This window comes from Dipodomys spectabilis, unplaced genomic scaffold, assembly GCF_019054845.1.
Source record: "Dipodomys spectabilis isolate Male_0828 unplaced genomic scaffold, ASM1905484v1 ptg000225l, whole genome shotgun sequence".
In the NCBI taxonomy this organism is placed as follows: domain Eukaryota; kingdom Metazoa; phylum Chordata; class Mammalia; order Rodentia; family Heteromyidae; genus Dipodomys; species Dipodomys spectabilis.
Genome location: NW_024870902.1, coordinates 3,281,426 through 3,305,822, shown reverse-complemented (window position 1 = coordinate 3,305,822; position 24,397 = coordinate 3,281,426). Strand labels below are relative to the sequence as shown.

Here is a 24,397-nt window from a genome sequence, read left to right as displayed (position 1 = left end):
GTGCTGTGGCTCATGTGGTAGAGTGCTAGCCTTGACCAAAAGAAGCTCAAGGACAGTGCCCAGGCCCTGAGTTCAAGCCCCATGACTGGCAAAAACAAACAAACAACAACAACAACAACAACAAAACCAAGAATTGTTGAGAATGTCTGGTGCGTAGCCCTTCCCTGCATTCTCTGCATTGTAAAGTGTTGCAGGCATACTGGGAAAATAGTGACAGGTCTTCAAAATAAATATTAAATGCAGGCTTCTTGTATGATCTAGCAATTCCAGTCTTGGGTCAATATCACAGAAACACAAAAACTTATGTTCACATAAATACTTCTGTATGAATATTCACAGTGGCATTGTAACTGCTAAAATGTAGGAAGTAACCAATGCATATTGACTGATGAATGGATAAGTAAAATAGGATATAGCTGTAAGATAGAGTAGCATTCATCAATAAAATGGGATGGAATACTACATGCTACACAATGTATGAACCTTGAAAACAATCTGGTAAGTAAAAAGAAAACCCAGTCATAAAAGATTGCATATTATATGAATCGATATCAAATGTCCAGAATATCAACAAAATATTTATTCGTTATTTCATAGGGTTGAAGGAATTAGGAGAAACTTGGAGTTGCTGCTCATGTACATACATTTTCTTACAGAGATGACAAAAATACCCTATTTGTGTGGAGTTTGAATGAATCTGAGATTACAATAATTACCTTTTTGCATTTTATATGGATGCCACCTACTTTTGCTTGTTCAAATCGTAATCAAGCCAGGTCTTTGCTGGTTATTTTTTTTTATATCTATTTTATAATTTTATTTTTTTTTGTGAACACACTGTACAGAGGGGTTACAATTACATGGGCAGGATAATGAGTACATTTCTTATCAAGCATTGCAGCCTCCTCCTTTGTTTACCCTTCACATCCCTTCCCAGCCTCCCCCCCCAATCCTCCCCACCTCCCCCCCCCCCCCCGCCCTCCCCCCCCCCACCCCCGCCCCAACGTTGTAAAGCTCATTTAAGACATGACAACTAGTACTTCTCATTGTTGCAACAGGTCCACCTGTATCCTTAAAGACTTGTTTTTCCCATCTCCTCTACAAGTTATACTGACATCAAATATAGTGAAAGCAGGGGTTATACTGTGGGGGAGGGACATACAAAGCAAGAAAGAGATAATCTTATAAATGCGTTAGAAACAAATGCAAGAAAGAAAAAAACATTAAAATACATATCTAAGGGTTCGTTTTCCTAACATCACATTATCTGACCTTTTCCACTTGACTCATACATATACTAGATATTGAAAATAAGGGAAACCATGGGACCTATGTTTCTTTGGGCCTGGCTTACTTCACTTAATATAATTTTTTCCAAGTTTTTCCATTTCCTAACAAATGGGTCAGAGTCTTCAGTAGTGTATTGAACCATTATACTTATTTGCTGGTTATTTTTCAGATGGAATATCATGGACTTTTCTGCCTTGGGTTGTCTTCAAACTGTTATCCTATGGATCTCAGCCATCTGATATCTAGAATTATCAGCATGAGCTACTGGTTCATGGAAACGGTACCAGAATTTAGATTTTACACTAGCTCAGCTGGCTTGCTTTCACTCCAGTCCTGCCTCCAATTCATCCTTTATTTTATTTTATTTTATTTTTTTTGGGTCCAGTCGTGGGGCCTGAACTCTGGGCCTGGGCGCTGTCCTTCAGCTCTTCAGCTCAAGGCTAGTGTTCTACCACTTGAGCCACAGCGCCACTTCCGGCTTTTTTCTTTTTGCTTATATGGTGCTGAGGAATCGAACCCAGGGCCTCAGGCATGCAAGGCAAGAGCTCTTCCACTGAGCCACCTTCCCAGCCCCATCCTTTATTTTTAATATAACATCTACATAGCCGATGGAATTTGTGGTCTAATACTGAAGGGTTTTCTATGGTTAATCTTCAAGTTTTTAATGAAGAACAGTTAAAACATCGGTATTCGGCATTACATGAATATTACATCTAATTACACACATTCACAAATATATAGAACTTTTAACAATGATACATATGCACACATGTTGTATGTATATATGCACGTAAATATATGTACATATACCTCTGCATTTATATGTATACATACATGTATATATGTGTATGTACACATATATATTGATTGATTGATTGACTAGGCAATAAAACCTCTTCCACAATGTTAAAGGGTAATGAAAGAGTTTTGCAATGAGTTATTCACAGGAGTTTTAGACATGTTGCAATAATTAAAGTATCTATCCCTAGATCCCCCAAATGTTTATATATCTATAAATAAGATATCTTTCTTATGGAAAATATCATCATTGAAGACAAAATATCTTTAGCCTTCAGGGTATTTTGTGGTCTGTAATTATCATTGGACTGCAAAACCCCAAGGCTTGGGAGCATCATGAGTGTGTATTTAAAACTTAAAACAACAACAAAAAACATTTCTTTGTACTTTTCTCAGAAGTCTCTTGTGGAACAAATGTAAATGATTCAGGGGTGTGCTCTAAGCATTCTTCTTTCACAGTGACTGAAATGGTGATGCAGATTAAATCAGGAATGATTTTTTTGGGGGAGTAACTTTTTCATTGTCTGCTTTCATGTCAGCCATTGTTTCTAGGTTTCTTCTACCTTTCTTTTGAAGCTTTGCTTCTATTTATTGACACATTTAAATAACTGAGTAAAGAAAAAGACTGATAATTTATTAAAGTAAAAAATTTAAAAAGTATTTTTTCTTTATTCTAGAACCATATAAACTAAAGTATAACGTAACTACCATGTCTTGGTTAACTACACTTATTTTTAGAATAACACTCTCATATAAACACACACAAACATACACACACACACACACAGCATGCTTTGGGGATAATCACACATACGTAAGTATACTAGTGATACATACTGTCTGCTTATGGATTGAATGTATGCATACAAATATCCCCACACACATATACATATTCCTTGCATGTATGTACATACGTATGTATATATGTATGTGGGTAGGTACAAGTATGTTTATTCATTGAATAAATAATGGAAATTCTTTATATCAATGAAGATTCTTCAATAATTCTGAAAGGGAAACAAAGGAGTCTTGCAATGTGTTACTTAGGATTTCTGTTTGTTTTCGGTGCTGGCCCTGGAGCTTGAACTCAGGGCCTGACCTTTTTGCTCAAGAGGGGCACTCTACTGCTTGAACTACAGCTCCAGTTCAGTTTTTGGTGGGTAATTGGAGGTAAGTGTCTCACAAACCACAATCTTCTAATCTTAGCCTCCAGGATAGCTAGGATTACGGGCATGGGCCACTGGCTCCTGGTTCTCTCAAGACTTTAAAACAATTTTGCAAAAGAAAATCAACTCTATCCAGAGAGATTTTTAAAGAAATTCAGTAAATAAGGCTATACTGCCTTATTTTTTAATATATCAATATCATAGCTGAGTGTCAATGGTTAATGCTTGTAATCTTAGCTACTCAAGAGGCTGAGATCTGAGAATCACTGTTTGATGTCAGCCAGGGACAGAAGGATGTTAGACTTCATTCTCAAATTAACTACTAAAGTGCCAGAATTGGAGCTGTGGCTCAATTGGTTGAGTGTCAGTCTTGAGCAAAAATGCTCACAGATAGCTACAGGCCCTTCATTTAAGCCCTTAATTCAGCACAAACACAAAACAAAGCAAAAAGCAATGTCATGATATCAGTATGTCACTTGAAACTGCCAATGTCAATGCTACACAAAACCATACCAAAGAGTAGTTAAGGATGTCTTGATAGAATTTTTTTAAAGGATATTTAAATACTTCTGATTTTTTTACGTTGTGTGTGTGTTTCCATTTACTTTGAAATCCTTCTTCCATGATTACTACAGCTGCAGCCAGATGAATCTTTTAAGTTGCTCATTCCAAAATCTGTGGGCCTGTGTTGTCAGTGATGACAGAATTTTAAGCTGGAATTGATCAGTGGCATTATCTGGTCCAGTGCTTTAGGCTGGCAGATGCGTTGATGTAAATTAATTATCTAAAAACTTCATAGTGTGGAGAATGAAAAGAGAGTCATTACCATTTCAGGGGAGGAAAGTGAGGCATGAAGACATTAAATAAGTTGCCAACTTTATTAGAAGTTGCTACTAGCAGTTGGGACTAATATTTAGCCTGCCAATATCTCCTTTAGTGCTTTCTACTGCCCTTTCCTATCTTGATGCTGTTGACAGTTTTAAAGTGTCACCTGGATGTGAGAGAGACAATAATTTAATAAGGAAGAAATATCTCTCTTGGCTCTCTGGACAGCTCACATATTGTGGTGTTCTGTTGACAGGAAAGGTAGGGTTGTCAATGTCACTGCCTGGAAAATCCTGAGTTTTATTGAGCTGAAATCCAAGAAACTCAAGGATCTAAAGGCCAATGTCATTGTAATATGTGTACACACATACATCTATCTAGATATCATTGTACTATGCACATATAATATGTATCTATGTATGTATATAATGTTAGGTGTAGTATTTGAATACAATAATAAGAGTTTTGATTTACAAAATATATTTACAGGCTTAAATCTAGCTTCTATCACATTGACTAAACAAATGTAATTGCTCTGAATGGACTCTAAATAGCTTTCAACATTTCATTACAAAGCAATTACATCTGAGACTTTCCTAGAGCTCTCAGCATGGCTTTTAAAAAAGAAATTACATAAACAGCTGAAATCAGCCATTATGAAATATAACCTACCAGCCTAAAAAAGCCAAGCTTCATTGGGGTAGTAGAATGTAGAAGGCTGAAACCAAGCCATAGTTGTGTTTGATTTTCAAAGTAATTTCACAGACAACATAGTATGTCTACTCAAGATAAGTTTACTTTTGAGGAAGGAAAGTTAACTTGATTGTACAAAGTGATGGAACAATGCAATATTGGTTGGACTTTCCTTAAAGATTAAAGGAAGTCAGATCCCTTACAAATTTGTATTTTAAAAATAGATTTGATTATTTGAAGAAAGGCTATCGGCATACTTGTTTGTATTTAGAAAGGACATAATTTTAATATTAACATCTATTAAGGACTGATTGCATGCCAGGCATGGAAAGAACCACTTTATGTGTATATACATAGCAATCCTGTAGATAATTCTCTCTACCATTCTCACTATTGCATATGGAAAATGGAGACACAGTGTCAAAGTGATTTAAGATCAAGCAAGATTTCCAGTTACTCTGGGGTTTTTGGTTACTCTCACTTTCTCTGATGCTTCCTATGTGCAGACTGACTCTTTCATTAATATGTAAGCTAAGCCCAACTTTATAAAATAGCATACTATTTATTTGAAGACTGTCTACTTGTAAAATGAAGATATGCATGATGTCAGTGCAGGGGGTTGTAGGTGCTTATGATCATATCTAGGAACTAAGTAGATTCACACACGCTTTAAACCTGAATGTCCTATGTTTCTTTGGGCCTGGCTTACTTCACTTAATATAATTTTTTCCAAGTCTTTCCATTTCCTAACAAATGGGGCAATGTCATTCTTTCTGATGGAGGCATAGAATTCCATTGTGTATATATACCACATTTGCTTGATCCATTCATCTACTGAGGGGCATCAGGGTTGGTTCCAGATCTTAGCTATGGTAAATAGTGCTGCAATAAACATAGTCGTGCTGGTAGCTTTAGTGTGGTCTTGTTTGTAAACATTTGGGTAAATGGTCCCATGGTTTCCCTTATTTGCAATATCTAGTATATGTCTGAGTCAAGCAGAAAAGGTCAGATAAGATGATGTTAGGGAAATGAACCCTAAGATATGTATTCAAATGTTTTTTTTCTTTCATGCGATTGTTTCTAACACATTTATAAGATTATTTCTTTGTTGCGTTGTATGTCCCTCCCCCATGGTATAACCCCTGCTTTCAATGTATTTGATGTCGGTATAATTTGTGGAGGGGAAGGGGAAAAACAAATCGTTTAACTAGGGATGCAGGTGGACCCATTGCAACAATGAGATGTACACGTTGTTATGCCCAAAAACGAACTTTACAAGTTTGGTGGGGGGAAGGAGGGGGGAGGGGGAGCAGGGAGGATTGGGGGGGCAGGGGGAGGATGGGAAGGGGAAACAAAGGAGGAGGCTACAATGCTTGATAAGAAATGTACTCATCTTCCCCATGTAATTGTAACCCCTCTGTACAGTATTTTCACAATTAAAAAAAAAAAGAAATGTACTCGTTATCTTGCCCATGTAATTCTAACTCCTCTGTATGGTATTCTCACAATAAAAAAATAAATTAATTAAGTAAAAAAAAAAAAAAAAAGAAAAAAACCTGAATGCCCTACTAATGTAAACATGTGAGAAGAGGCAGCTGGGTAATTTTGTGGAGAAAAAGAATTCTTTTATCCACTTTGAAATGCTACAATGCATCATTAACATCTAGAGTGGGGTGTGGCCAAATTGATTTAGTCAAAGTCTAATTAGAAATGCCTCAGGCACATTACCCTTTACATATATATGCATATATATAAAAATTATATATATATATATATATATATATATATAATTTTGTGCTGGTCCTGGGCTTGAACACAGGGCCCAGATAAGGTCCTTGAGATTTTTGTTAAAAGCTAATACTCTACCACCTGAGCCACAGTTTTACTTCCAGCTTTTCAGTGGTTAATTGGAGATAAGAGTCTCACAGACTTTCTTCCTAGGGCTGGCATCAAATTGTGATCCTCTAATCTCAGCTAGGATTACAAGATGAGTAGCTAGGATTACAGGCATGAGCCACAGTACCCGATTATTTTGTGTAATTTTTATGTTGGAAAATACTATTGTTTCTTTGCTAGTTTTTCAATCATCTAAAGTCCTAGAAAGAATGTTTTCTTTGCTTAGGGTTCACACAAAACAAGTAGCAGTCTAGGTTTATCTATCAGCTTACAGTTTTTCAACCTCTATTCTGGAAGAGTACTTCTTCCCACCAAAGTTATTTTCTGGGGACATTTTGGAAAAGTGAATTATTAAGCCTTTATGAGGTCAAATAGTCTGTTTCAATGCATGCTAGATGAACTAGTATGTGTGGAACTGTAAGCCTTGGTCTAGAGTTATTGTCCAAATCATTTTATCATTGAATATGTACTTATTCCTTCTTGCAACAAGTGATTTTGAGAGGTTCATTATGTTGCACCAATAAAATGAAAGAAAGTATTAGCATTCCTTTTCATAGCAGTTTACAAGAATCATCTAATAAGGCCTGAGATGGCAACTTCCTGTAATGACTTGTTCCGTAAAATAATTTAATTATAGCTACTAAGAAGGATCATGTAATTGTAATCCCTCTGTATGGTATTTTCACAATAAAAAAAAGAAGGCTGAGATCTGAGGATCTAGATTCAAAGCCAGCCCAGATAGAAAAACGCAAGACACTCTTATCTCCAAGTAACCAGCCAAAAGCTGGAGGTTGTGGCTCAAGTGGTAAAGCATCAGCATTGAATGAAAATGCTAAAGGACAGCAACCAGGCTCTGAGTTTAAGCATCAGTGCCAGAATATAGAAACATACACACACACACACACACACACACACACACACACACACAAATACATTGCTATATATGTATACATGTATCATATTTTGGTCCCTTGATTGCATACACATACATATCTGAAATAAAATACTACAAATCCACATGTCACCATAAAATACTGTGATATTTTGTTCCTTTTTATTTCTTTAGGATATAACCCAGTACATTGACTTTATTAACCATTATGAGATAATAGCAGTTTAAAAAAAAATATCAGGATACAATGTGCTCACCAGTGCAAATTCCTTGTTGAGAATCATCTGCTCCACCAAAGAGGACTCGTTGTGGAAGAGGTGGGGCTGCATGTGGCTCCACATGTGTGGGAACCACCAGAACTCGTCCACCGACCCCAGCAGAAGGTCGTCACCCTCATCTTCCTCCTGTGTCCCTGTGAAACAAGTTAACAATGGTCTCCATGAACATTTCATAGCAGCTTGAAGGTTATTTTGTAAGATGGATTTAATTCTGCATTATGGATACACAGATCCAATTATTTGTGTCCTTAACCAGAAAATGAGAGAGAGAAATAAAGAGAGAGGGAGGGAGAGGGGGAGAAAGAGGGGGGGCATGGTCTAAATTCCTTCAGAGATAAGGGGCTTTGGATTTGGAGGTGGCTCCTGATGGTGCCTGGTAAAGACCAATGTTTACTTTAGAATTTAGGAGAAATTTATCAAGGATGTTTTGAATTGCTGTCACCTGTCAAGAACAGAAATCAGACTTTCTATATTTTATTTTTATTTTAAGATGATCCACAGAAGAGATACTGAATTATCCAAATATACCCAGGATATAACCAGAAATGATAATTCTTTATTTTCCTCTATTTTTTTCTATATGTCTAAAATGAAACTTTAATTCTTTTTTCTTTTCTGTTATAAAAGTCGTATGTACTTAATGAAAAACAATGTAGGAAGTAAAGAGACATAATATGCAAACCAAAAGTAGAAATTTGACTAGTCTATAAAGCCACCTTCTCGACCTAGCTAATAGACGGATTTTGTATTCTTAATATATTTTTTAAAATTAAGCTCTAGCTCTAAATAGCTTTTGATTCTTTATATCTTTAAGCACTTTTCACATAAAATTTCCCATTTGAATATAGCTATTCCATAAAAATTTAACAACTAGTCTTGTAATTTTTTGTAACATAAACATGACTGCAGGCTCTAAAACAGTATTCCTTTCTCTTCTTCTACTGTAACAATTAGTTAACAACACTTAAGGCATAGAAAGTTTCATCAAATAGAAATAAAAACCAAAATAAAACAAGGTAATTTTTTCCTAAGGAAGTTCATTATATTGTAGGTATGAAAGATTTATTTTTACTGTATGAAATATACTAGTTTGTGCAATTTCATTTATTCACTACATAATGAATTATATAAGTAATGTAAAATAAAAAGTACTGGTTTATAGTGAGAGAATGTTTCTTTATTTTTTCCTTTAATAACAAAATATTCCTTATAGGTGAGTTCATTTTATTATTTTTATTTAATTTGGGGAATGTGGACTAACAACATTTTTGAAAGTTTTCTTTCTCTTTCCCTTTTGTTTTCTTTTTTGCTGGTACTGGGGTTACTCACAAGCTGTAATCTCACTTTCTCTTTTTTTCTTTTCTTTTTTTTTTCTACATACAGCTGGTATTCTACCACTTGAACCATGCCTAGAATCTGGCAATTTGATGATTTTTGGAGAACAGACTCTCTTGGATTTGTCTGTACTAGCTGGCTTTGAGTTGTAATTCTCAGAAATCACTCTCCTGAGTCATTAGGATTATAGGCATGGGCCACCTACACCAGGTTGACATTTCCTATTAATCCGTTTTCATGGTTTTCTTACCTCTATTCTGTAGTAGTTGGGATTACAAGAGTGTGCCATTATGCCTCCACATCTGTCTCTTACACATCCTTAAAATCATTACCTGTCTTAATTATAATTTTCTTTTAAATTATCTTTAAGTAGACGTATAAAAGTTGATTATAGTTTTCTTAAAGTCAAGTACTGGATCATATTTACTTACCCAGTATGATGCCAATTCCCCAGAGCAATGAATACATGAATAATTAATGTAACCTGACTATTGTCAGTGGGATTTAGTAGCTACCTGTGGCCGTGTCAGTTTATGTCTACTTGTGTTCCTTTTTATGTGAATTTATTGTTCCTAGGATAGACCATTTAATCTATAGACCTCAAAAGTTGTCAGGTTTAATTAGAGTTTCGTCATCATGCTTGATTCTGTGCAGAGTAAAGAAATAAAGTTTTGAATAAAATGAACAGATACCAGTCAGGTTTTGCTAGCTAACTTAAGCCATTGGTATAATGAGGTCACAAATTCTTGACTTTTGTCAATATATTAAGAATTTCAGATCAGGTCCTGATGTCTCACGCTTACAATCCTAGCTACTCAGGCGACTGGCATCTGGAGACTCATGCTTTGAAGCCAGGCTGGGCAGAAAAATCTTGAGACTTTACTTCCATATAACCAGCAAAAAGCCAGGCTGGGTGTGTGGGTCAAGGTTAGAATGCCAGATGAGCAAGCAAGTACTAGGCCTTTACCCTAGTACAAGAAAAATAAATATTGAAATTCAAACTCAGGAGAGTTTATCACTGGCACAGATGCAGTGTTTATGCTACAGATGTTTCTCATGGCCATAATTTAGCAGAATGAGCCATAGATTAGAAAGAGTGACTTCATGTCACACATGATGAAAGAATTGATAGTTCTTTGAGCCCCCTGAAATTGGTCTGTTGTGCTTTGAATGTAGAATGTTTGAGAAGAGCTTCCCTACACTTTAAACTCTGCTGATCATTATTGCAAGTGGCAAGAAGCACATAATGCATACTTGACCGGGAAGAAGGTCAATTACTCAATTTAAAGAAAAAATTTGCAGACTTGATATAAACCGATGCATGACTGATCATAAAGTCTTAGCCATTTTAATATCAGAGATTATGCTAATTTATAAACATTCTCCACAAGGTTGCGAGTGACATTTAAAGCTGTGGATATTTTTTTTACACATCCTGGATTAATTTCTACTACACAGTTGTTTTTTTTTTTTTTTAAATTATGCTGGTCATATAATTCAAAGCTATGTGAAGTTAACCCTTGACATTGGAAATAGCTTAATAAAAATATAATTTTAAATCATGCTGAGAAAACAGCAGAGTTTCAAATGTTCCAAAATCCATGTAAAAGAAAATACTGGTCATAGGGTAACTCCATATGTAGTCTTTTGAGGAACCTCAATACTGCTTTTCAGAGTGGTTGAACAAGTTTACACTACTGCCAACAATGCAGTAGGGTTCCCTTTTGGCCACATTCTCTCCAGCATTTGTTGTTATTAAATTTCTTGATTATAACCATTCTAATTGAGGTAAGGTGGAATCTCAATGTTGTCTTGATTTGCATTTCTTTTATGGCCAGAGAAGTTGAGCATTTCTTCATGGGTCTATTGGCCATTCTTATTTCCTCTTCAGAGAAGTCTTTCTTTAAGTCTTTACCCCACTTATTAATGGAGTGGTTGCTTCTTTGAGGATTTGTTGTTGGGGGATTTAATTTTTTGAGTTCGAAGTATATTTAAGATATGAGGCCCTTGTCTGTTGTATGGCTAGTGAAAATCCTCTCCCAGTTTGTGAACTTTCTATTGATCTTGCTAGCTATGTCCTTTGCCGTGCAGAAGCTCTTCAGTTCAATGCAATCTCATTTTCCAACTTTTCTTTGATCTGTTGTGTTTCTGGGTCTTTATTAAGAAAATTTCAGCCTGTAGATATGACTCTATCAGATGATGCTAAGTAAAATGACTGCAAAGCATGGAGGCATGCCTTCTTTGTTGTTGTTGTTGTTTTTAATGTATTATGTGATTTTTTTTTACGTTCTTCCCCCTATGCTATATCTCCTGTTGTCACTGTATTTTATTTTGTTACCCTGGTATTGTATATATTTTTATTTGAATTAGAGGAGAGAAGAGGAACAACAGGATGGTGAGACAAAGATGTGGCAGGAATGAATGCCACAGGGATATACTCAAGACAATATATTGGAAATGATCTGTACAACTTGGGGGGGGGGTTGTTAGGAGGAAGAAAAGTAGCAGAAAAATGAGGGTAGGGTTAACAAGTTTGACAAGAAACATACTTATACCTTTTGCAACTGTAACCCCTCTGTACAACAAAAAGCAAGAAAATAGTTGAGAGAAAAGAAAAGAAAATACTATGGTTTGACTCATCCTAAATCCTCAGAGAAGAAAATAATACAGTTTGATTCATTTTAAACGTGTATTTTCAACATTTCAAGTTTGGTTAAAACTATGTGTTGAAATGTCGGACCACATAGTTCATATGTGGTTGTATTGATATGCTAGAAGTAATTTGAAAATCTATGTTCTTAAATCGAATCTTTTCTAACACAATCTAATTTAGACATTGAAGTCTAGATTATTATTCTTAAAAGGCAGGTGCATATTGTTCTTATTTTAAAAGTATGTCCTTTTATTTTTTGTGATTCCCAGATCATATGAAGTGCTTTAATTCAGAAGTTAACGTGTAGGGAAAGCTGATGTATTTGTTATCCTTTTAGTAGGATCACTGTGATGAGGGTACTGATGTACATCCAGACAGGGATGGTGGCTTGCATGGCTCACGTGGTAGAGCTTCAGCCAATGAGTAAAAGTGTGAGACCTTGAGTTTATGTCCAAGTTCTGGTCCCGCAAGTAGATAATTTTTTATAAAAGTATTCAAAGGTTCTTTAATTTTGATAAAACTGATTTATTTTACTTTATTCTTTTCAGTTCAGAGGAATGATCCATTTGTCTCACACATACTGAACAAGTGTTCTAATACTAAGCTGCAACCCCGGTCTGAAAGGTAGCTGGCATTTATAAACCTGCATACTTAGGAGGCAAAAATCTGAGGATCATGCTTTGAAGCCAAGCTGGGAAGCAAAGTCTATAAGACTCTTATATCCAATGAATCACCAAAAATCCTGAAGCAGAGGTGTGGCTCAAGTGGCAAAGTATCAGCTTTGAGTGAAAAAGCTATGAGAAAATCTCCATGCCCAATACTGGCACTAAATAAATACATAAATTATATGATTAACAAAATCTAGGCTATAAGATAACATCCTTACAGCTATGGCTATAACATTGAAAAAGCTTATATGAATTTTAGTTTCTGTCACTATCACTTCTGTTCAAATATCTGTTCTATACTCAATAATTAAATATGAAATAGATTTCCTAATTGTTTGATAATATCTCTTTTCTTCACACTACACTTTGCAGTTTCCCATATATGTGTATAAAACCAAGTAATGTTAAATATTATACTAGCTAAGAATAATGTAAGTAAATTTGATTAAAATTTACATAATTAGAAATAAATTCACATAAATTATCTGTTTACTTTTTGACAACATTTGATTATTACATGAAATATTTTTTAAATTATTAAAAGTGTACATTTATAGAGCTCTTACAATATGCTGGGCATTATTCTACATGAGAGAACTATTACCAGTTTTAGTCTCATTTGAAGATGTGGTAATTGAGACAAAAAAAGAATAAGTAGCTTGTTTGTGTTGGTATAGCTGATAAAATGTAAAGCCCAGAGTTAAATGGGTTTCCAATGTCTAGTCTTTCAATCCATACTTTTTAGCGAAATGTAACGAATCAAAGAAGAAAAGAAACAACAACAAAACTCCACCAAAACAAAATCACATAACTAAGGAGAAATAATGCAACAATTTTTCATATTTTCATGTGTGAAATTCAATAATTATATATAAAATCTATTTTAATAAAAATTGGCTCATGGAAAACGCCAATGCTAACTCAATTTGCAGATATTATTCATGAATTAATTATTGATCAAAGTCATGTTTAATTTATTATGAAATGCCAAGAAAAACAATGATTTTTTTTAAACAGAAACTGTTTCCCATGAAAAATAAAAATTTTAGTCTCTATTCCTAGCGGGCATCTTTTATGTTGCAGTGTCTTCATTTCTCAAATGAGCCTTCACCATGCAATTTCACCCGAAACGAAAAAATCTCCAGATTAAAATATTTCACTCTAAACTCTGTGCTTTGCTTTAAAGAAAATAAAACAGCACTATGCTCTTTATTTCAATTTGGCACTCATGGGTAAATGGCTTTTGGGGAAGTCTTCTTAATCTGCTTTTTTTGGGAGGAGATTGTTTTTAGCATGTGAAGGACAGAGAGGCTGAACAGGAAAGAATATACAAGAACTATGGATGAGTGAAGCAGTGTAATAAAATATGCAGAATCAATCATTATTACACAGGACATATGTGATTGAGCGTCTTCAAAACCCTGAGGGTCATCAATCAGAATCTTTATGCATTGGGAATTCCAATCATCCCGGGATTCGGGAACTGAGACAGGGCCATCTTCTCCGTTACACATCACGGCCAAGTGCACACGTAGGGACGGTCCTGTCTTCATTTCCAATCTTTTCTTTTTTCTGTCCTGTTAACTCTCTATGTAGGAATCTGTCTCTTCATAGAAGTAAGGTATGCTTTTCCCCCCCTGTAATTCAGCCCTTGAATGAATCTGGATAGGTCCAAGTGCTTTAATAAGTACTCAATATAATACTATTGTACCCTTTTAAAAATGTTATGGATACTTCCCAATGCACAATATAGTATCACAATGAAATAAAAGTTACACATTTATAGGAGGGAAATTAGGCTTCCTGGATTTACAAATGGATGTATACATCTGATTTTGTAAAGTGCCTTATCACCACAGCATAACTGTATAGGGTGTGTCTTCCATTTTTCCATCATTTATATTAGGTCAGTTCCATCACAGAAAGCTAATAAGTTCTGTTAAAGAGATACTATTAAAATACATCACTGTATGAGCAAGTCTTTCTTCAGTAGTTATTCCACTATTCCTGACTGATGTACTGCTTATTTTTCTGCATGCATGCCCAGACTTATAAAAAAGAAATGGGAAATATCACAAGTTCTACCAGCATTAATTCTGCAAATGTCTGGCAGGCTTAATAGGTGTGACTATGAAAAGTAAATAAAGGCTGAGGTGGTTATATAGGTATATTTCAGCCAAAATAAATGACTTTACTTACACTATGCAGCTATTTGAGACAAAATAGTATTGTTTGTGTGTGAACTCCAAATCATCCCATAATTTTTGCCCTGCATGGGTAGATAGAGGTTTTACAGTTATCTGCTTTATAACTATATAGTCACAGTTTCTTAGGCCTGAACTCATTTCTTAAGGGGCTTTTGAAGAAGATTTACGAAACCATGACTGTTTTTGAAATTGTAAGCTGGAATTGCTTTGCCTGTGCAGCGATGATGACCCAAATCTCTGCCTGCAAAATGCCATTTTAAAAATATGCAATCATTTGATATACCACTGTTGTAAATACTAATTTTGCCTCTATTACTTTCAATAGTTTATATGTTTCAAAGTTAAAAAATTCTAAAAACCAATTAGACAGTGCTACTTCAATATTCTAATAAACCATGCTGAACTTTTACATTAAATAACTGCTTTGTGTAAACAAGCTGTACATAAAATAATTAAATACTACCTTTGTGTGGAATATTTTAATGAGTCAATATTCTACCCACATGCATACAGAATACTGTGGGATGTTTCCAGTAAAAAGCTTTGAAAACAACAACACTAAATGATAATCAAAGCATTTAGCTCACAGCATAAATACACACTGTGGTATCCCTTAATATAAGCCCAATGAATAGAAATACTTTTATCATCATTGCAAGAAAATCAATTTTATTCAAGTAGCTCTCTATACAAGTGCTAGGATTTGACTTGTTTTCCAATGTTCAGAAAATGTGTCAAACATCTGGAGTAAAAGTTATAAAAAAAAGAGTTGAATCCTACTGAGATGGACCATTACTGGATAGAGATGGACAGAAATATAAGACTAATTGTGTAGGCTTTGATGGATATTTGTTAACATTACCAGTAATAGTCTTTGGAAAAAAATGCTGTAAAGAAATGCAAACCAGTGACATTCGGGGTCTGTAATGCTTCTCTAAGGCTATAAAATTTCTCTGCCACCACTATTTGTTTTCAGAAGGCATATATTACATATAAAAGTATCAATTAGGTGACTATTTGACAATTACTGTCAACAATACCATCCATTATCATTGGTTTAATTATGAGTATAGCCATTATTAGCCTTTGCACTTTATTAGACTATGCACACACACACACACACACACACACACACACACACACACACACACACACACATACTACATCATTATAGTTAGAGCAATGATTATGGTTTCTTTCACTGAGTTAAAAAATTCAATTCTCTTTCTCTTTGCCCATGATTTTCATAATATTTGCCAAAGTAAGCAAGCTCATTGATTTTGGTTATTCATAGAAGGCACCCACTTTTTTTTTTTTACCCATACTCAATCTGGGCATTCAAATACTCCTACTTATGGAACATTTAAAAGCCTAATTCCTATTTATCTGTAGCTGCCTGAGAACACAAAGTCTCTTCTTACCTGTGTGGTAAAACTTCCCTGAAAATCCAAGGTTGAAGGTAAAATTTGCAACCTGAATGCGCAGTAAATTTTGAGTCTCTAGTAATGCCTGAAATAAATAAGAAAGTAACATGATTTTAGAAAAATAACTATGAAGCTTTGGGATGCCTCTTTAGCAAATGTGTATTCATAAAAGAAGCAAAACAATGTGTACTTTGTGTTTGTTCTGTTTTGGTTGTGGTCGAGAACTTTTAGAAGCATTAATTATTGTAATGGTTTGGTTCACAAAAGTTCTTGTAATTACTATGAATATTATTTTTGGTGAAGGTTACCAAACTACGAAAGTTAAGTTTTAAGTACGTGATATATTGCTGACTAACAATTCTCCAACTGTATTAACTGACGTAATTTTTTATTTTTGTGTAAGAAATTTCTCAAATTTCAGATTATTCTATTTCCTTCTTTTGGAGAAAATAAAATTCAGAATTGCTGGGTGTAGTCAAATCCATCAAATGTTACTAAGAAATAGAAGGGATCTTGTGTTTGAACTACAATTAGCATTTTATCTGACTGATCTATTTCTACCACATGTTTATAGCATAATTATTCACTTAAAAGCTTGAGTTTTACTTTACAAACTAAACAGCAATGCATAGTTCATGGTATATTTCTTGAAAATCCTAAAAAGGAATGAATACCTTGTAATAGATATTCTTTATATTAATTCCATAAAGTGCTATTCTTGAAACATAACATTTCCCTAATTTCTGGATTCGGAATTAAATTATGTAATTTCTCATTTATAGACAGCACAAGAGTGCACTGGTAAGAGTGTCAGAAATTAGATAATTTTTTCTGCAGGCCTTTCAGCGCTATTATTCCTATATTAACATATGCAGCGTAATTCAGAACTCATGTCTTTAGGGGGTGCTTTTTGTTTGCTTATGGTCTACTTATTGATTCAAATGCCCTCCCCCTTATTTCTACGGGTTTGAAATTTTCATTTCAAGCCAGAGATATTAATAAGGTTGTTTTTTGGTTATTGCTATCCATCTGTTAGGTGAATTAAGAACCATAGGTTTAAACCATTTCTTTTGCATTAGTCATGGATATGTTTTTGCTTCAAAAGTTTGTAAATATAACTATGTGTTCCTTTAGTCTTACAAATTAGTTTAATGTGAAAGGAAGAAAAAATATCATAAGCAAAATAAAGAAAAGATTGTAAAACTATACATATATACTCAGTGGCTATTCAAAACCATAAGTTTACTAGGTGTTAGTTACCATGGCCAATTTTATTTAAATTTTATCAGCCCTCTTCACTCAGATGTTTTTCTAAGAGTTATTAATGCCATTGTTTAGTACACATTTGTCTATCCATCATCCACCCTTAAATTCAACATTTGTTACTAAATATGGTCCCTATTGCCTAGACAAGGAGAGAGAGAGCTGAAATAAATAGTCACACAAATGTGTAATTAGAATTCTTTGTAAGATCTGGGTCATGGTATGACAGATGTTAAGAGACAAAGGGATTGGGAAAGCTGGGCGCAGGTGACTCATGCCTGTAATCCTAGCTACTCAGGAGGCTGAGATCTGAGGATGGCGGGTTGGAAGCCAGCCAGGGCAGGAAAGTCCATGAGACTCTTATCCCCGATTAAAAATACTCAGAAAAGGCCAGATGGGTGCTCTGGCTGAAGTGGTAGAGCACTAGTCTGAGTCAAAGAAGTTCAGGGACAGTGTCCAGGCCCTGATTTCAAGCCCAGGACTGGCATACACACAGACACACACATACACAAACCAAAATACACAAACCAAAACAACAACAACAACAACAAACGGAAGATGGGGACTGGCTGGTACATTTTGTACATTCCTAGAGGCAGTCTAATAAGCATTAAAAAAAAGTCAGTCTTGATCAATTTGTTACCATGTTAGATAAACCCTCCTTACATTGTTTCCTTGGACTTTTAAGATACAACAGCCTCCAGCAATGTTCTCTCCTTGTTTCAAGCTTTCTCTATTTTACCCCACATTCTACTACTGTGTTAACCTTCCAAAGGTACAAAGTGGCTCCTGATTGGCTCAGGGAGGCTATTCATTTAACGACTCACATTTCCGCATTCATTCCATTTCTTTAGTCTTCTTGTTACGAAATAGGATGATGTTGAAGATTATATCTACCATTAGTGTGAGGATTAGAATGCAGATGTTCTGCAAAGATTTAACTGCTTGTCTGCTACTTTGCAACAGTCTAAACTACTCTTGAAGCCCTGAGTACATCTTTCACTCCCACTAAATAAGTATCCTTAGCCTCTCCATCCATCTAATCAAGCTACATCCATTGCTCTTTCCTGTACCTCACCTCTGTCTCTACAGCTGTTCTCATTCCATTCCCTTGGTCTAGAAAACCTTCCCTCATCCCTAACCCAGTCCCTAAACCATACCAATTATTTAAATTCTGCCAAAATGCCACCAATCAACATTTAATACGAGGTCTTTTCTGATGCCCCAATGCATCTTAATTCTCTCTCTGGTCTCAGGCTGATTACCCCTTACACATTCTTACATATCTCAAGTTGCTAAATGTATACACAAAAGATATTCCAGGTATGCTAACAGCACACAGTAATGTGTAGTCATAAACAGAATTCATCTCATTTGCACTCTCTAGCAACCTTTATTCCAATGGTAAAACAATGAACACGGTCCATAAACAATATCAAAATGATAGCAGAACAATACAGATACTATGACACTATCCTAATGATTGATTTCCTACTCAGATAAGCTCACAGATGTAAGGAAAGATGTATTTTTCTTTTCCTGGTATTACAATGCAAAATACAACAGACCTTTCCATTTGTGTGTGTGTGTGTGTGTGTGTGTGTGTGTGTGTGTGTGTGTGTGTGTGCGTGCACATACTCATGCCAGTCCTGGGACTTGAACTCATGACCCTGGTAGTTGTCCATTAGCTTTTTTATTTTTGGCTCAAAAATAGCAATCTACCACTTGAGCAACAGCTCCATTTCTGTCTTTTTTGCTGGTTAATTGGAGGTCAGAGTTTCATGGACATTCCTGGCAAGTCTGGCTTTGAACTGTGATCTTCTGATCTCAGCCTCTGGAATAGCTAGGATTACGAATGAGCCACCTGCACCAGGCAACCATTACATTCTTGAAACAAGTAAAACTGGTTAGTCACTGTTCTCACCTGCAATTGTGATTTGAGGGCAAACCACAAATTCTATTAGAAAAAGCAAACGGCTGAAAAGGTGTTCTAAAGTTTCCTATTTTAGCATAATTAAATATGTGTGAGGAAATTTCTGCGCTTTTCAATGACTAATAATAGTGAAGATATGTAACTAATTTTCAAAACTAAAAGTCAGAATATAGTTTTTTTTGTTTTTTTTTTTTTAGTGAATGAACTTGTGACTTTATTTTTTTTTTAATTTTTTTTTTATTTTAAAGATACTATACAGAGGATTACAGTTACATGAGTGAGGTAATGAGTACACTTCCTCTTGAACATTGTTACCCCCTCCATTGTTTTCCCCCTACCATCCCCTCCCTCCCTCCCTTCCCCAAGGTTCTTTTTTTTTTTTTTTTTTTGATTGTGATTAAGTGATTACATAATTTCAAAGTCACAAGTTCATTCTAACTTCCCTGGAGCAAATTGTCTACCACAGTCTGTAATATATAACAGTGTTCACATGTTATATACCATATTTGTGATCAGCAGCATGGGGATATTTAGTAGTGGTTCAACCAGATGAGCAGGAGTTCTTTGTTTCTTAAGTCCTGTTAGTTTTGTCATATCACCTAACATTTTGGATTTAGCATCCACTTATCAGGGAGACCATGTACCGTTTGTCTCTTTGTTCTTGGCTTACCTCGCTCAACATGATTCCTTCTAGCTCCATCCATTTCCCTGCAAATGCCATTATTTTGTCATTTCTAATGGCTGCATAATATTCCATTGTGTATAGATACCACATTTTTTGGATCCATTCATCTGTGGTGGGGCATCTAGGTTGTTTCCATATCCTAGCTATTGCGAACAGTGCTGCAATAAACATGGAGGTGCACGTGTCCTTGTATATTGGTTCCTGTTGTTCAGGGTAGATGCCTAGAAGTGGTATGACTGGGTCGTAAGGGAGGTCAATCTTTAGCTTTCTAAGGACCCTCCAGACTGCTTTCCAAAGTGGTTATATAAGTGTACATTCCCACCAGCAGTGTAATAGGGTTCCTCTTTCTCCACATCCCCTCCAGCATTTGTCGTTGGCTGATTTGTGGATGTGGGACATTCTGACTGGGGTGAGGTGGTATGTCAGGGTTGTCTTTATTTGCATTTCCTTCACCACCAGGGGTGATGAACATTTCCTCATGTGTTTCTTTGCCATTTTTATTTCTTCATTTGAGAAGTCCCTCTTTAGTTCCCTTGCCCATTTAGTAATTGGTTTGTTAGGTTTGGGAGGGATTAGTTTCTTGAGTTCCCTGTATATACAGGATGTTAACCCCTTGTCTGATATATTGCTGGTAAATATTTTTTCCCAATTAGTTGGTTGTCTTTCTAGCTTAGTTGCGATAGATTTAGCTGTGCAGAAGCTTTTTATTTTAAGGTAGTCCCATTTGTCGAGTCTCTCTCCAACTTGTTGTGACCCTGGGACTCTGTTCAGGAAGTTCCTTCCTGTGCCTATTAGTTCAAGTGTCTCTCCTACTCTGTCCTGCAGTAGTTTCAGAGATTCAGGTTTAATGTTAAGGTCTTTAATCCATTTTGAGTTGATGTTGGTGCATGGTGATAGGCTGGGGTCCACTTTTAGTTTTCTGCATGTGGCTGCCCAGTTTTCCCAGCACCAGCGGTTGAAGAGGCTGTGTTTCTTCCATTGTATGTCTTTGGCTCCTTTGTCGAATATCAGCTGGCTGTAGGCCTGTGGATTTATATCTGGATCTTCTATTCTGTTCCATTGGTCTTCGGGTCTGTTTTTGTGCCAGTACCATGCTGTCTTTGTGATTATAGCTCTGTAGTAGAGTTTGAAGTTCGGCATGGATAGCCCTCCCATATTGTCTTTATCCCCTAGAATTGTTTTGGCTATTCTAGGTCTTTTGTTGTTCCATATAAATTTTTGGACTGTTTTCTGTATTTCAGTGATGTACGTCATTGGGATTTTAATAGTAATTGCATTGAATTTGTATATTAATTTTGGAAGTATCACCATCTTTACTATATTAAGTCGGCCTATCCAGGAGCATGGGAGGTCTTTCCATTTCCTAGTGTCTTCTGCAATTTCTTTCTTTAACTTTTTATAGTTCTCATTAAATAGTTCTTTTACATCTTTGGTTAGGTTAATTCCTAAATATTTTATTTTTTGGGAGGTTATTGTGAATGGGGTTGCTCCCTTTATTTCCCTCTCTTCCTGTGCGTTATCAGTGTATAGGAAGGCAACTGATTTTTGTGGGTTTATTTTGTATCCTGCTATTTTGCCGAAGTGACTTATGATTTCTAAAAGTTTGGGGATGGAGTTTTTGGGATCGTGGAGGTATAGTATCATGTCGTCTGCAAAAAGGGATAGTTTAACTTCTTCTTTCCCTATGCGGATCCCTTTAATGTCTTTTTCTTGCCTTATTGCCCTGGCTAAGGGTTCTAGGACTATGTTGAAGAGGAGTGGAGACAGTGGGCATCCTTGCCTTGTTCCTGTTTTTAGGAGGATTGGTTGTAGCCTTTCCCCATTAAGTATAATATTGGCTATTGGTCTGTCATAAATGGCTTTTATTGTTTTTAGAAATGTTCCTTCTATTCCTATTTTCTCCAGAGCTTTTAGCATGAGTGAATGTTGAATTTTATCAAAGGCCTTTTCTGCATCTGTGGCGATAATCATGTGATTCTTGACCTTGGCTCTGTTGATATGCTGGATTACATTTATTGACTTACGTATGTTAAACCATCCCTGTGTCTCTGGGATGAAGCCTAGAATATAGTTTTAAATGAAAGTATAAGATTGTAAAAATTAAAGAATGAAGTGGAAAGACATTGAAATACAAGAAAACTCTAAAATTTCACAATAAGATCAGGGAATCAGGGAAAGAGAAATGTGAACCTAAGCTTTATGTCAGAATCTTCTAAAAGTTTTTATTTTAAAAACTTTTTAACAAACTAAAAATTATGCTTTGTGATAAAATTCAAACAGTAAATCTAAGGAAGCAGCATGTAGTTGAAAATAGACTTTTACAACTGAATATTTGTGTGAAAATTTAATTAACTTTTGAAAATATATACAAAATAAAATATTCTTAGACTGGACAATAAATCACATATACTATCTTTAATGGTTTGCATACCATACAAAGGCAATAATATGGCTTTGAATTTTGCCATTTTATTGCTTATGAGAAACTCATTAACTTGAGTAGATATTAGGTGGAATGAAGGTAATTTGTGTAAGATGAAGCAGTGGTTCATTATTTTAATAAAGTAAGTTTACTTGGCCATATTTTGGTGTATGTTCTGTTTAAAAAGAAAAATGGTGGTCAAACAATTGTTCAGAAAATTTTCCCAAGTGTAATACTAAAATTAGAGTTCTGGAGGAATACTTGATTTCTAATGTTTATCATTGGAATCAGGACTTTAAATTTCATTATATGTTACAAATAGTTCTAAATAGTTCAAATAATTGTTCTCAAGTTACCCAAATGAAAAGAAGTTCCAGAATGATTGTAAAATAACCACTTACCTGCCTGAGATGCTAAATGATAAGTATTAGATGGAAAGAACTTAAGGAGTCTGTTTTCTGAGAATAATTCTAATAGCTTCAAAGAAGGTTATTAAAATCAAGGAATCTTGGGAATTGTTGAGTTAGTGCACTATATTATTTTCAAGACATATATTGTTTACAATATGTGTGAGTATATATGTATATATACATCAGTTCTGATATCTATATTTATGTTGCTAAAACAGTTAAGCTTTTTCCTAAAGGTATTTAATCAAGAAGGCATAGATACAATCATTGAAGTAGCCTTAGACTTTCAAATTTTTAAAATCAAATGCCGTAACTTGAACATATGTGCTTCTGTGGTTTTATGCACTTTATCATACTAACTTACTCAATGGCTTATTATCCTGACAAGATCCTGCTATGTGAATCCAAATAGAATGTTTGCTATAGTCTTATCTTCCAAGTGGAAAAAGTGCTACATGGACAGATGAAAGGGTCAACCTACATAACATGAAGCGAAGGCTAACATTGAGTGTGTTTCCCTCAATACTCCTTCTAACCTTAGTAACCCGTCTAACCTTAATAACCCAGGTCCTACGGCAGCAAGTCTTTGTGGTCATACAGGATGAAATGGAGTCAGGATTCCATGAACTTCTGTGCAGAGACTATTTGTCAATGGATAAATGAAGATGAATAGGGCTGACCTAAGATGAAATGTTAGGTTTCTGAAGTTTACTTTTGAAAGTTCTTGCTTCTCATTTTGTTCAATGTTGTTTTCCCCTTTAAAAGTAAGGTTCATATTCTTGATTGATAATCTGTTATTGCTAATCAGAGGGAATGATTATATAGAGTTATATAGCAACCAAAGCTTACTATAGCCACTGGTAGGAGATCTCCATAATTTCACATGAAATAGTTCCGTTCCAATAGTAGAACAGATCAATTAATTAATAGAGGAATTAATGAATATCTCTGATAATAATATGGACCAAAAAATACAGGGTTACTTTGTGGGAAGAGGGTTTAATTTGCTGGGTGGCTTTTGCTAAAATTGTCCTAAATCTGTAGTCTTGTGAGTCAAAAAAAAATGCTAATGTTTTAGAACCATCTGTCCTTCTGTCTTTTGAACTATCATTTAAGTGTTCATGTCCTGTCTTTCTTCTCTGATCTAAAACTGTGGAAAACCATGCATATGGATTTCACTGTTGTTGGGCTCTTCTTCCTCAGTATGCCATTGTCCCTTCCCTCCCCTTCCCTCCCCTCTCCTCCCCTCCCCTGTCCTCCCCTCCCCTGTCCTCCCCTTCCCTTCCCTTCCCTTCCTTTCCCTTCCCTCCCCTCCCCTCCCCTCCCCTCCCCTCCCTTCCCTTTCCTTCCTCCTTCCCTTCTTTTCCTCCCTCCCTCCCTTCCCTCCTTTCATTGGCTCACTGGAGATTTGTGTTACTATTGTAAAAGTGATTTTACTCTATGTTATTGTTGAGACTAATAAAGACTACCTACATTTTAACAGCAGAGAAGATGAGGTTAATGGAGTTTTCTGGAAAAAGTTGACATTTATTTGAGGTGTGAAGAGTAATAGACTGGCC

At 35.4% G+C, this 24,397-nt stretch overlaps 1 protein-coding gene across 1 annotated transcript in view; it reads right to left on the bottom strand.

Annotated features, from left to right (window-relative positions):
- The window catches only part of Ndst4 (N-deacetylase and N-sulfotransferase 4), a 246,403-nt gene that overhangs the window by 121,375 nt on the left and 100,631 nt on the right, over nucleotides 1-24,397 (bottom strand). The window contains exons 2-3 of the mRNA XM_042697594.1: nucleotides 16,123-16,210; nucleotides 7,818-7,972 (exon numbers count right to left, since the gene is read on the bottom strand). Of these exons, the coding sequence (XP_042553528.1) occupies nucleotides 7,818-7,972; nucleotides 16,123-16,210 (243 nt within the window). The remainder of the gene's footprint in view (nucleotides 1-7,817; nucleotides 7,973-16,122; nucleotides 16,211-24,397) is intronic.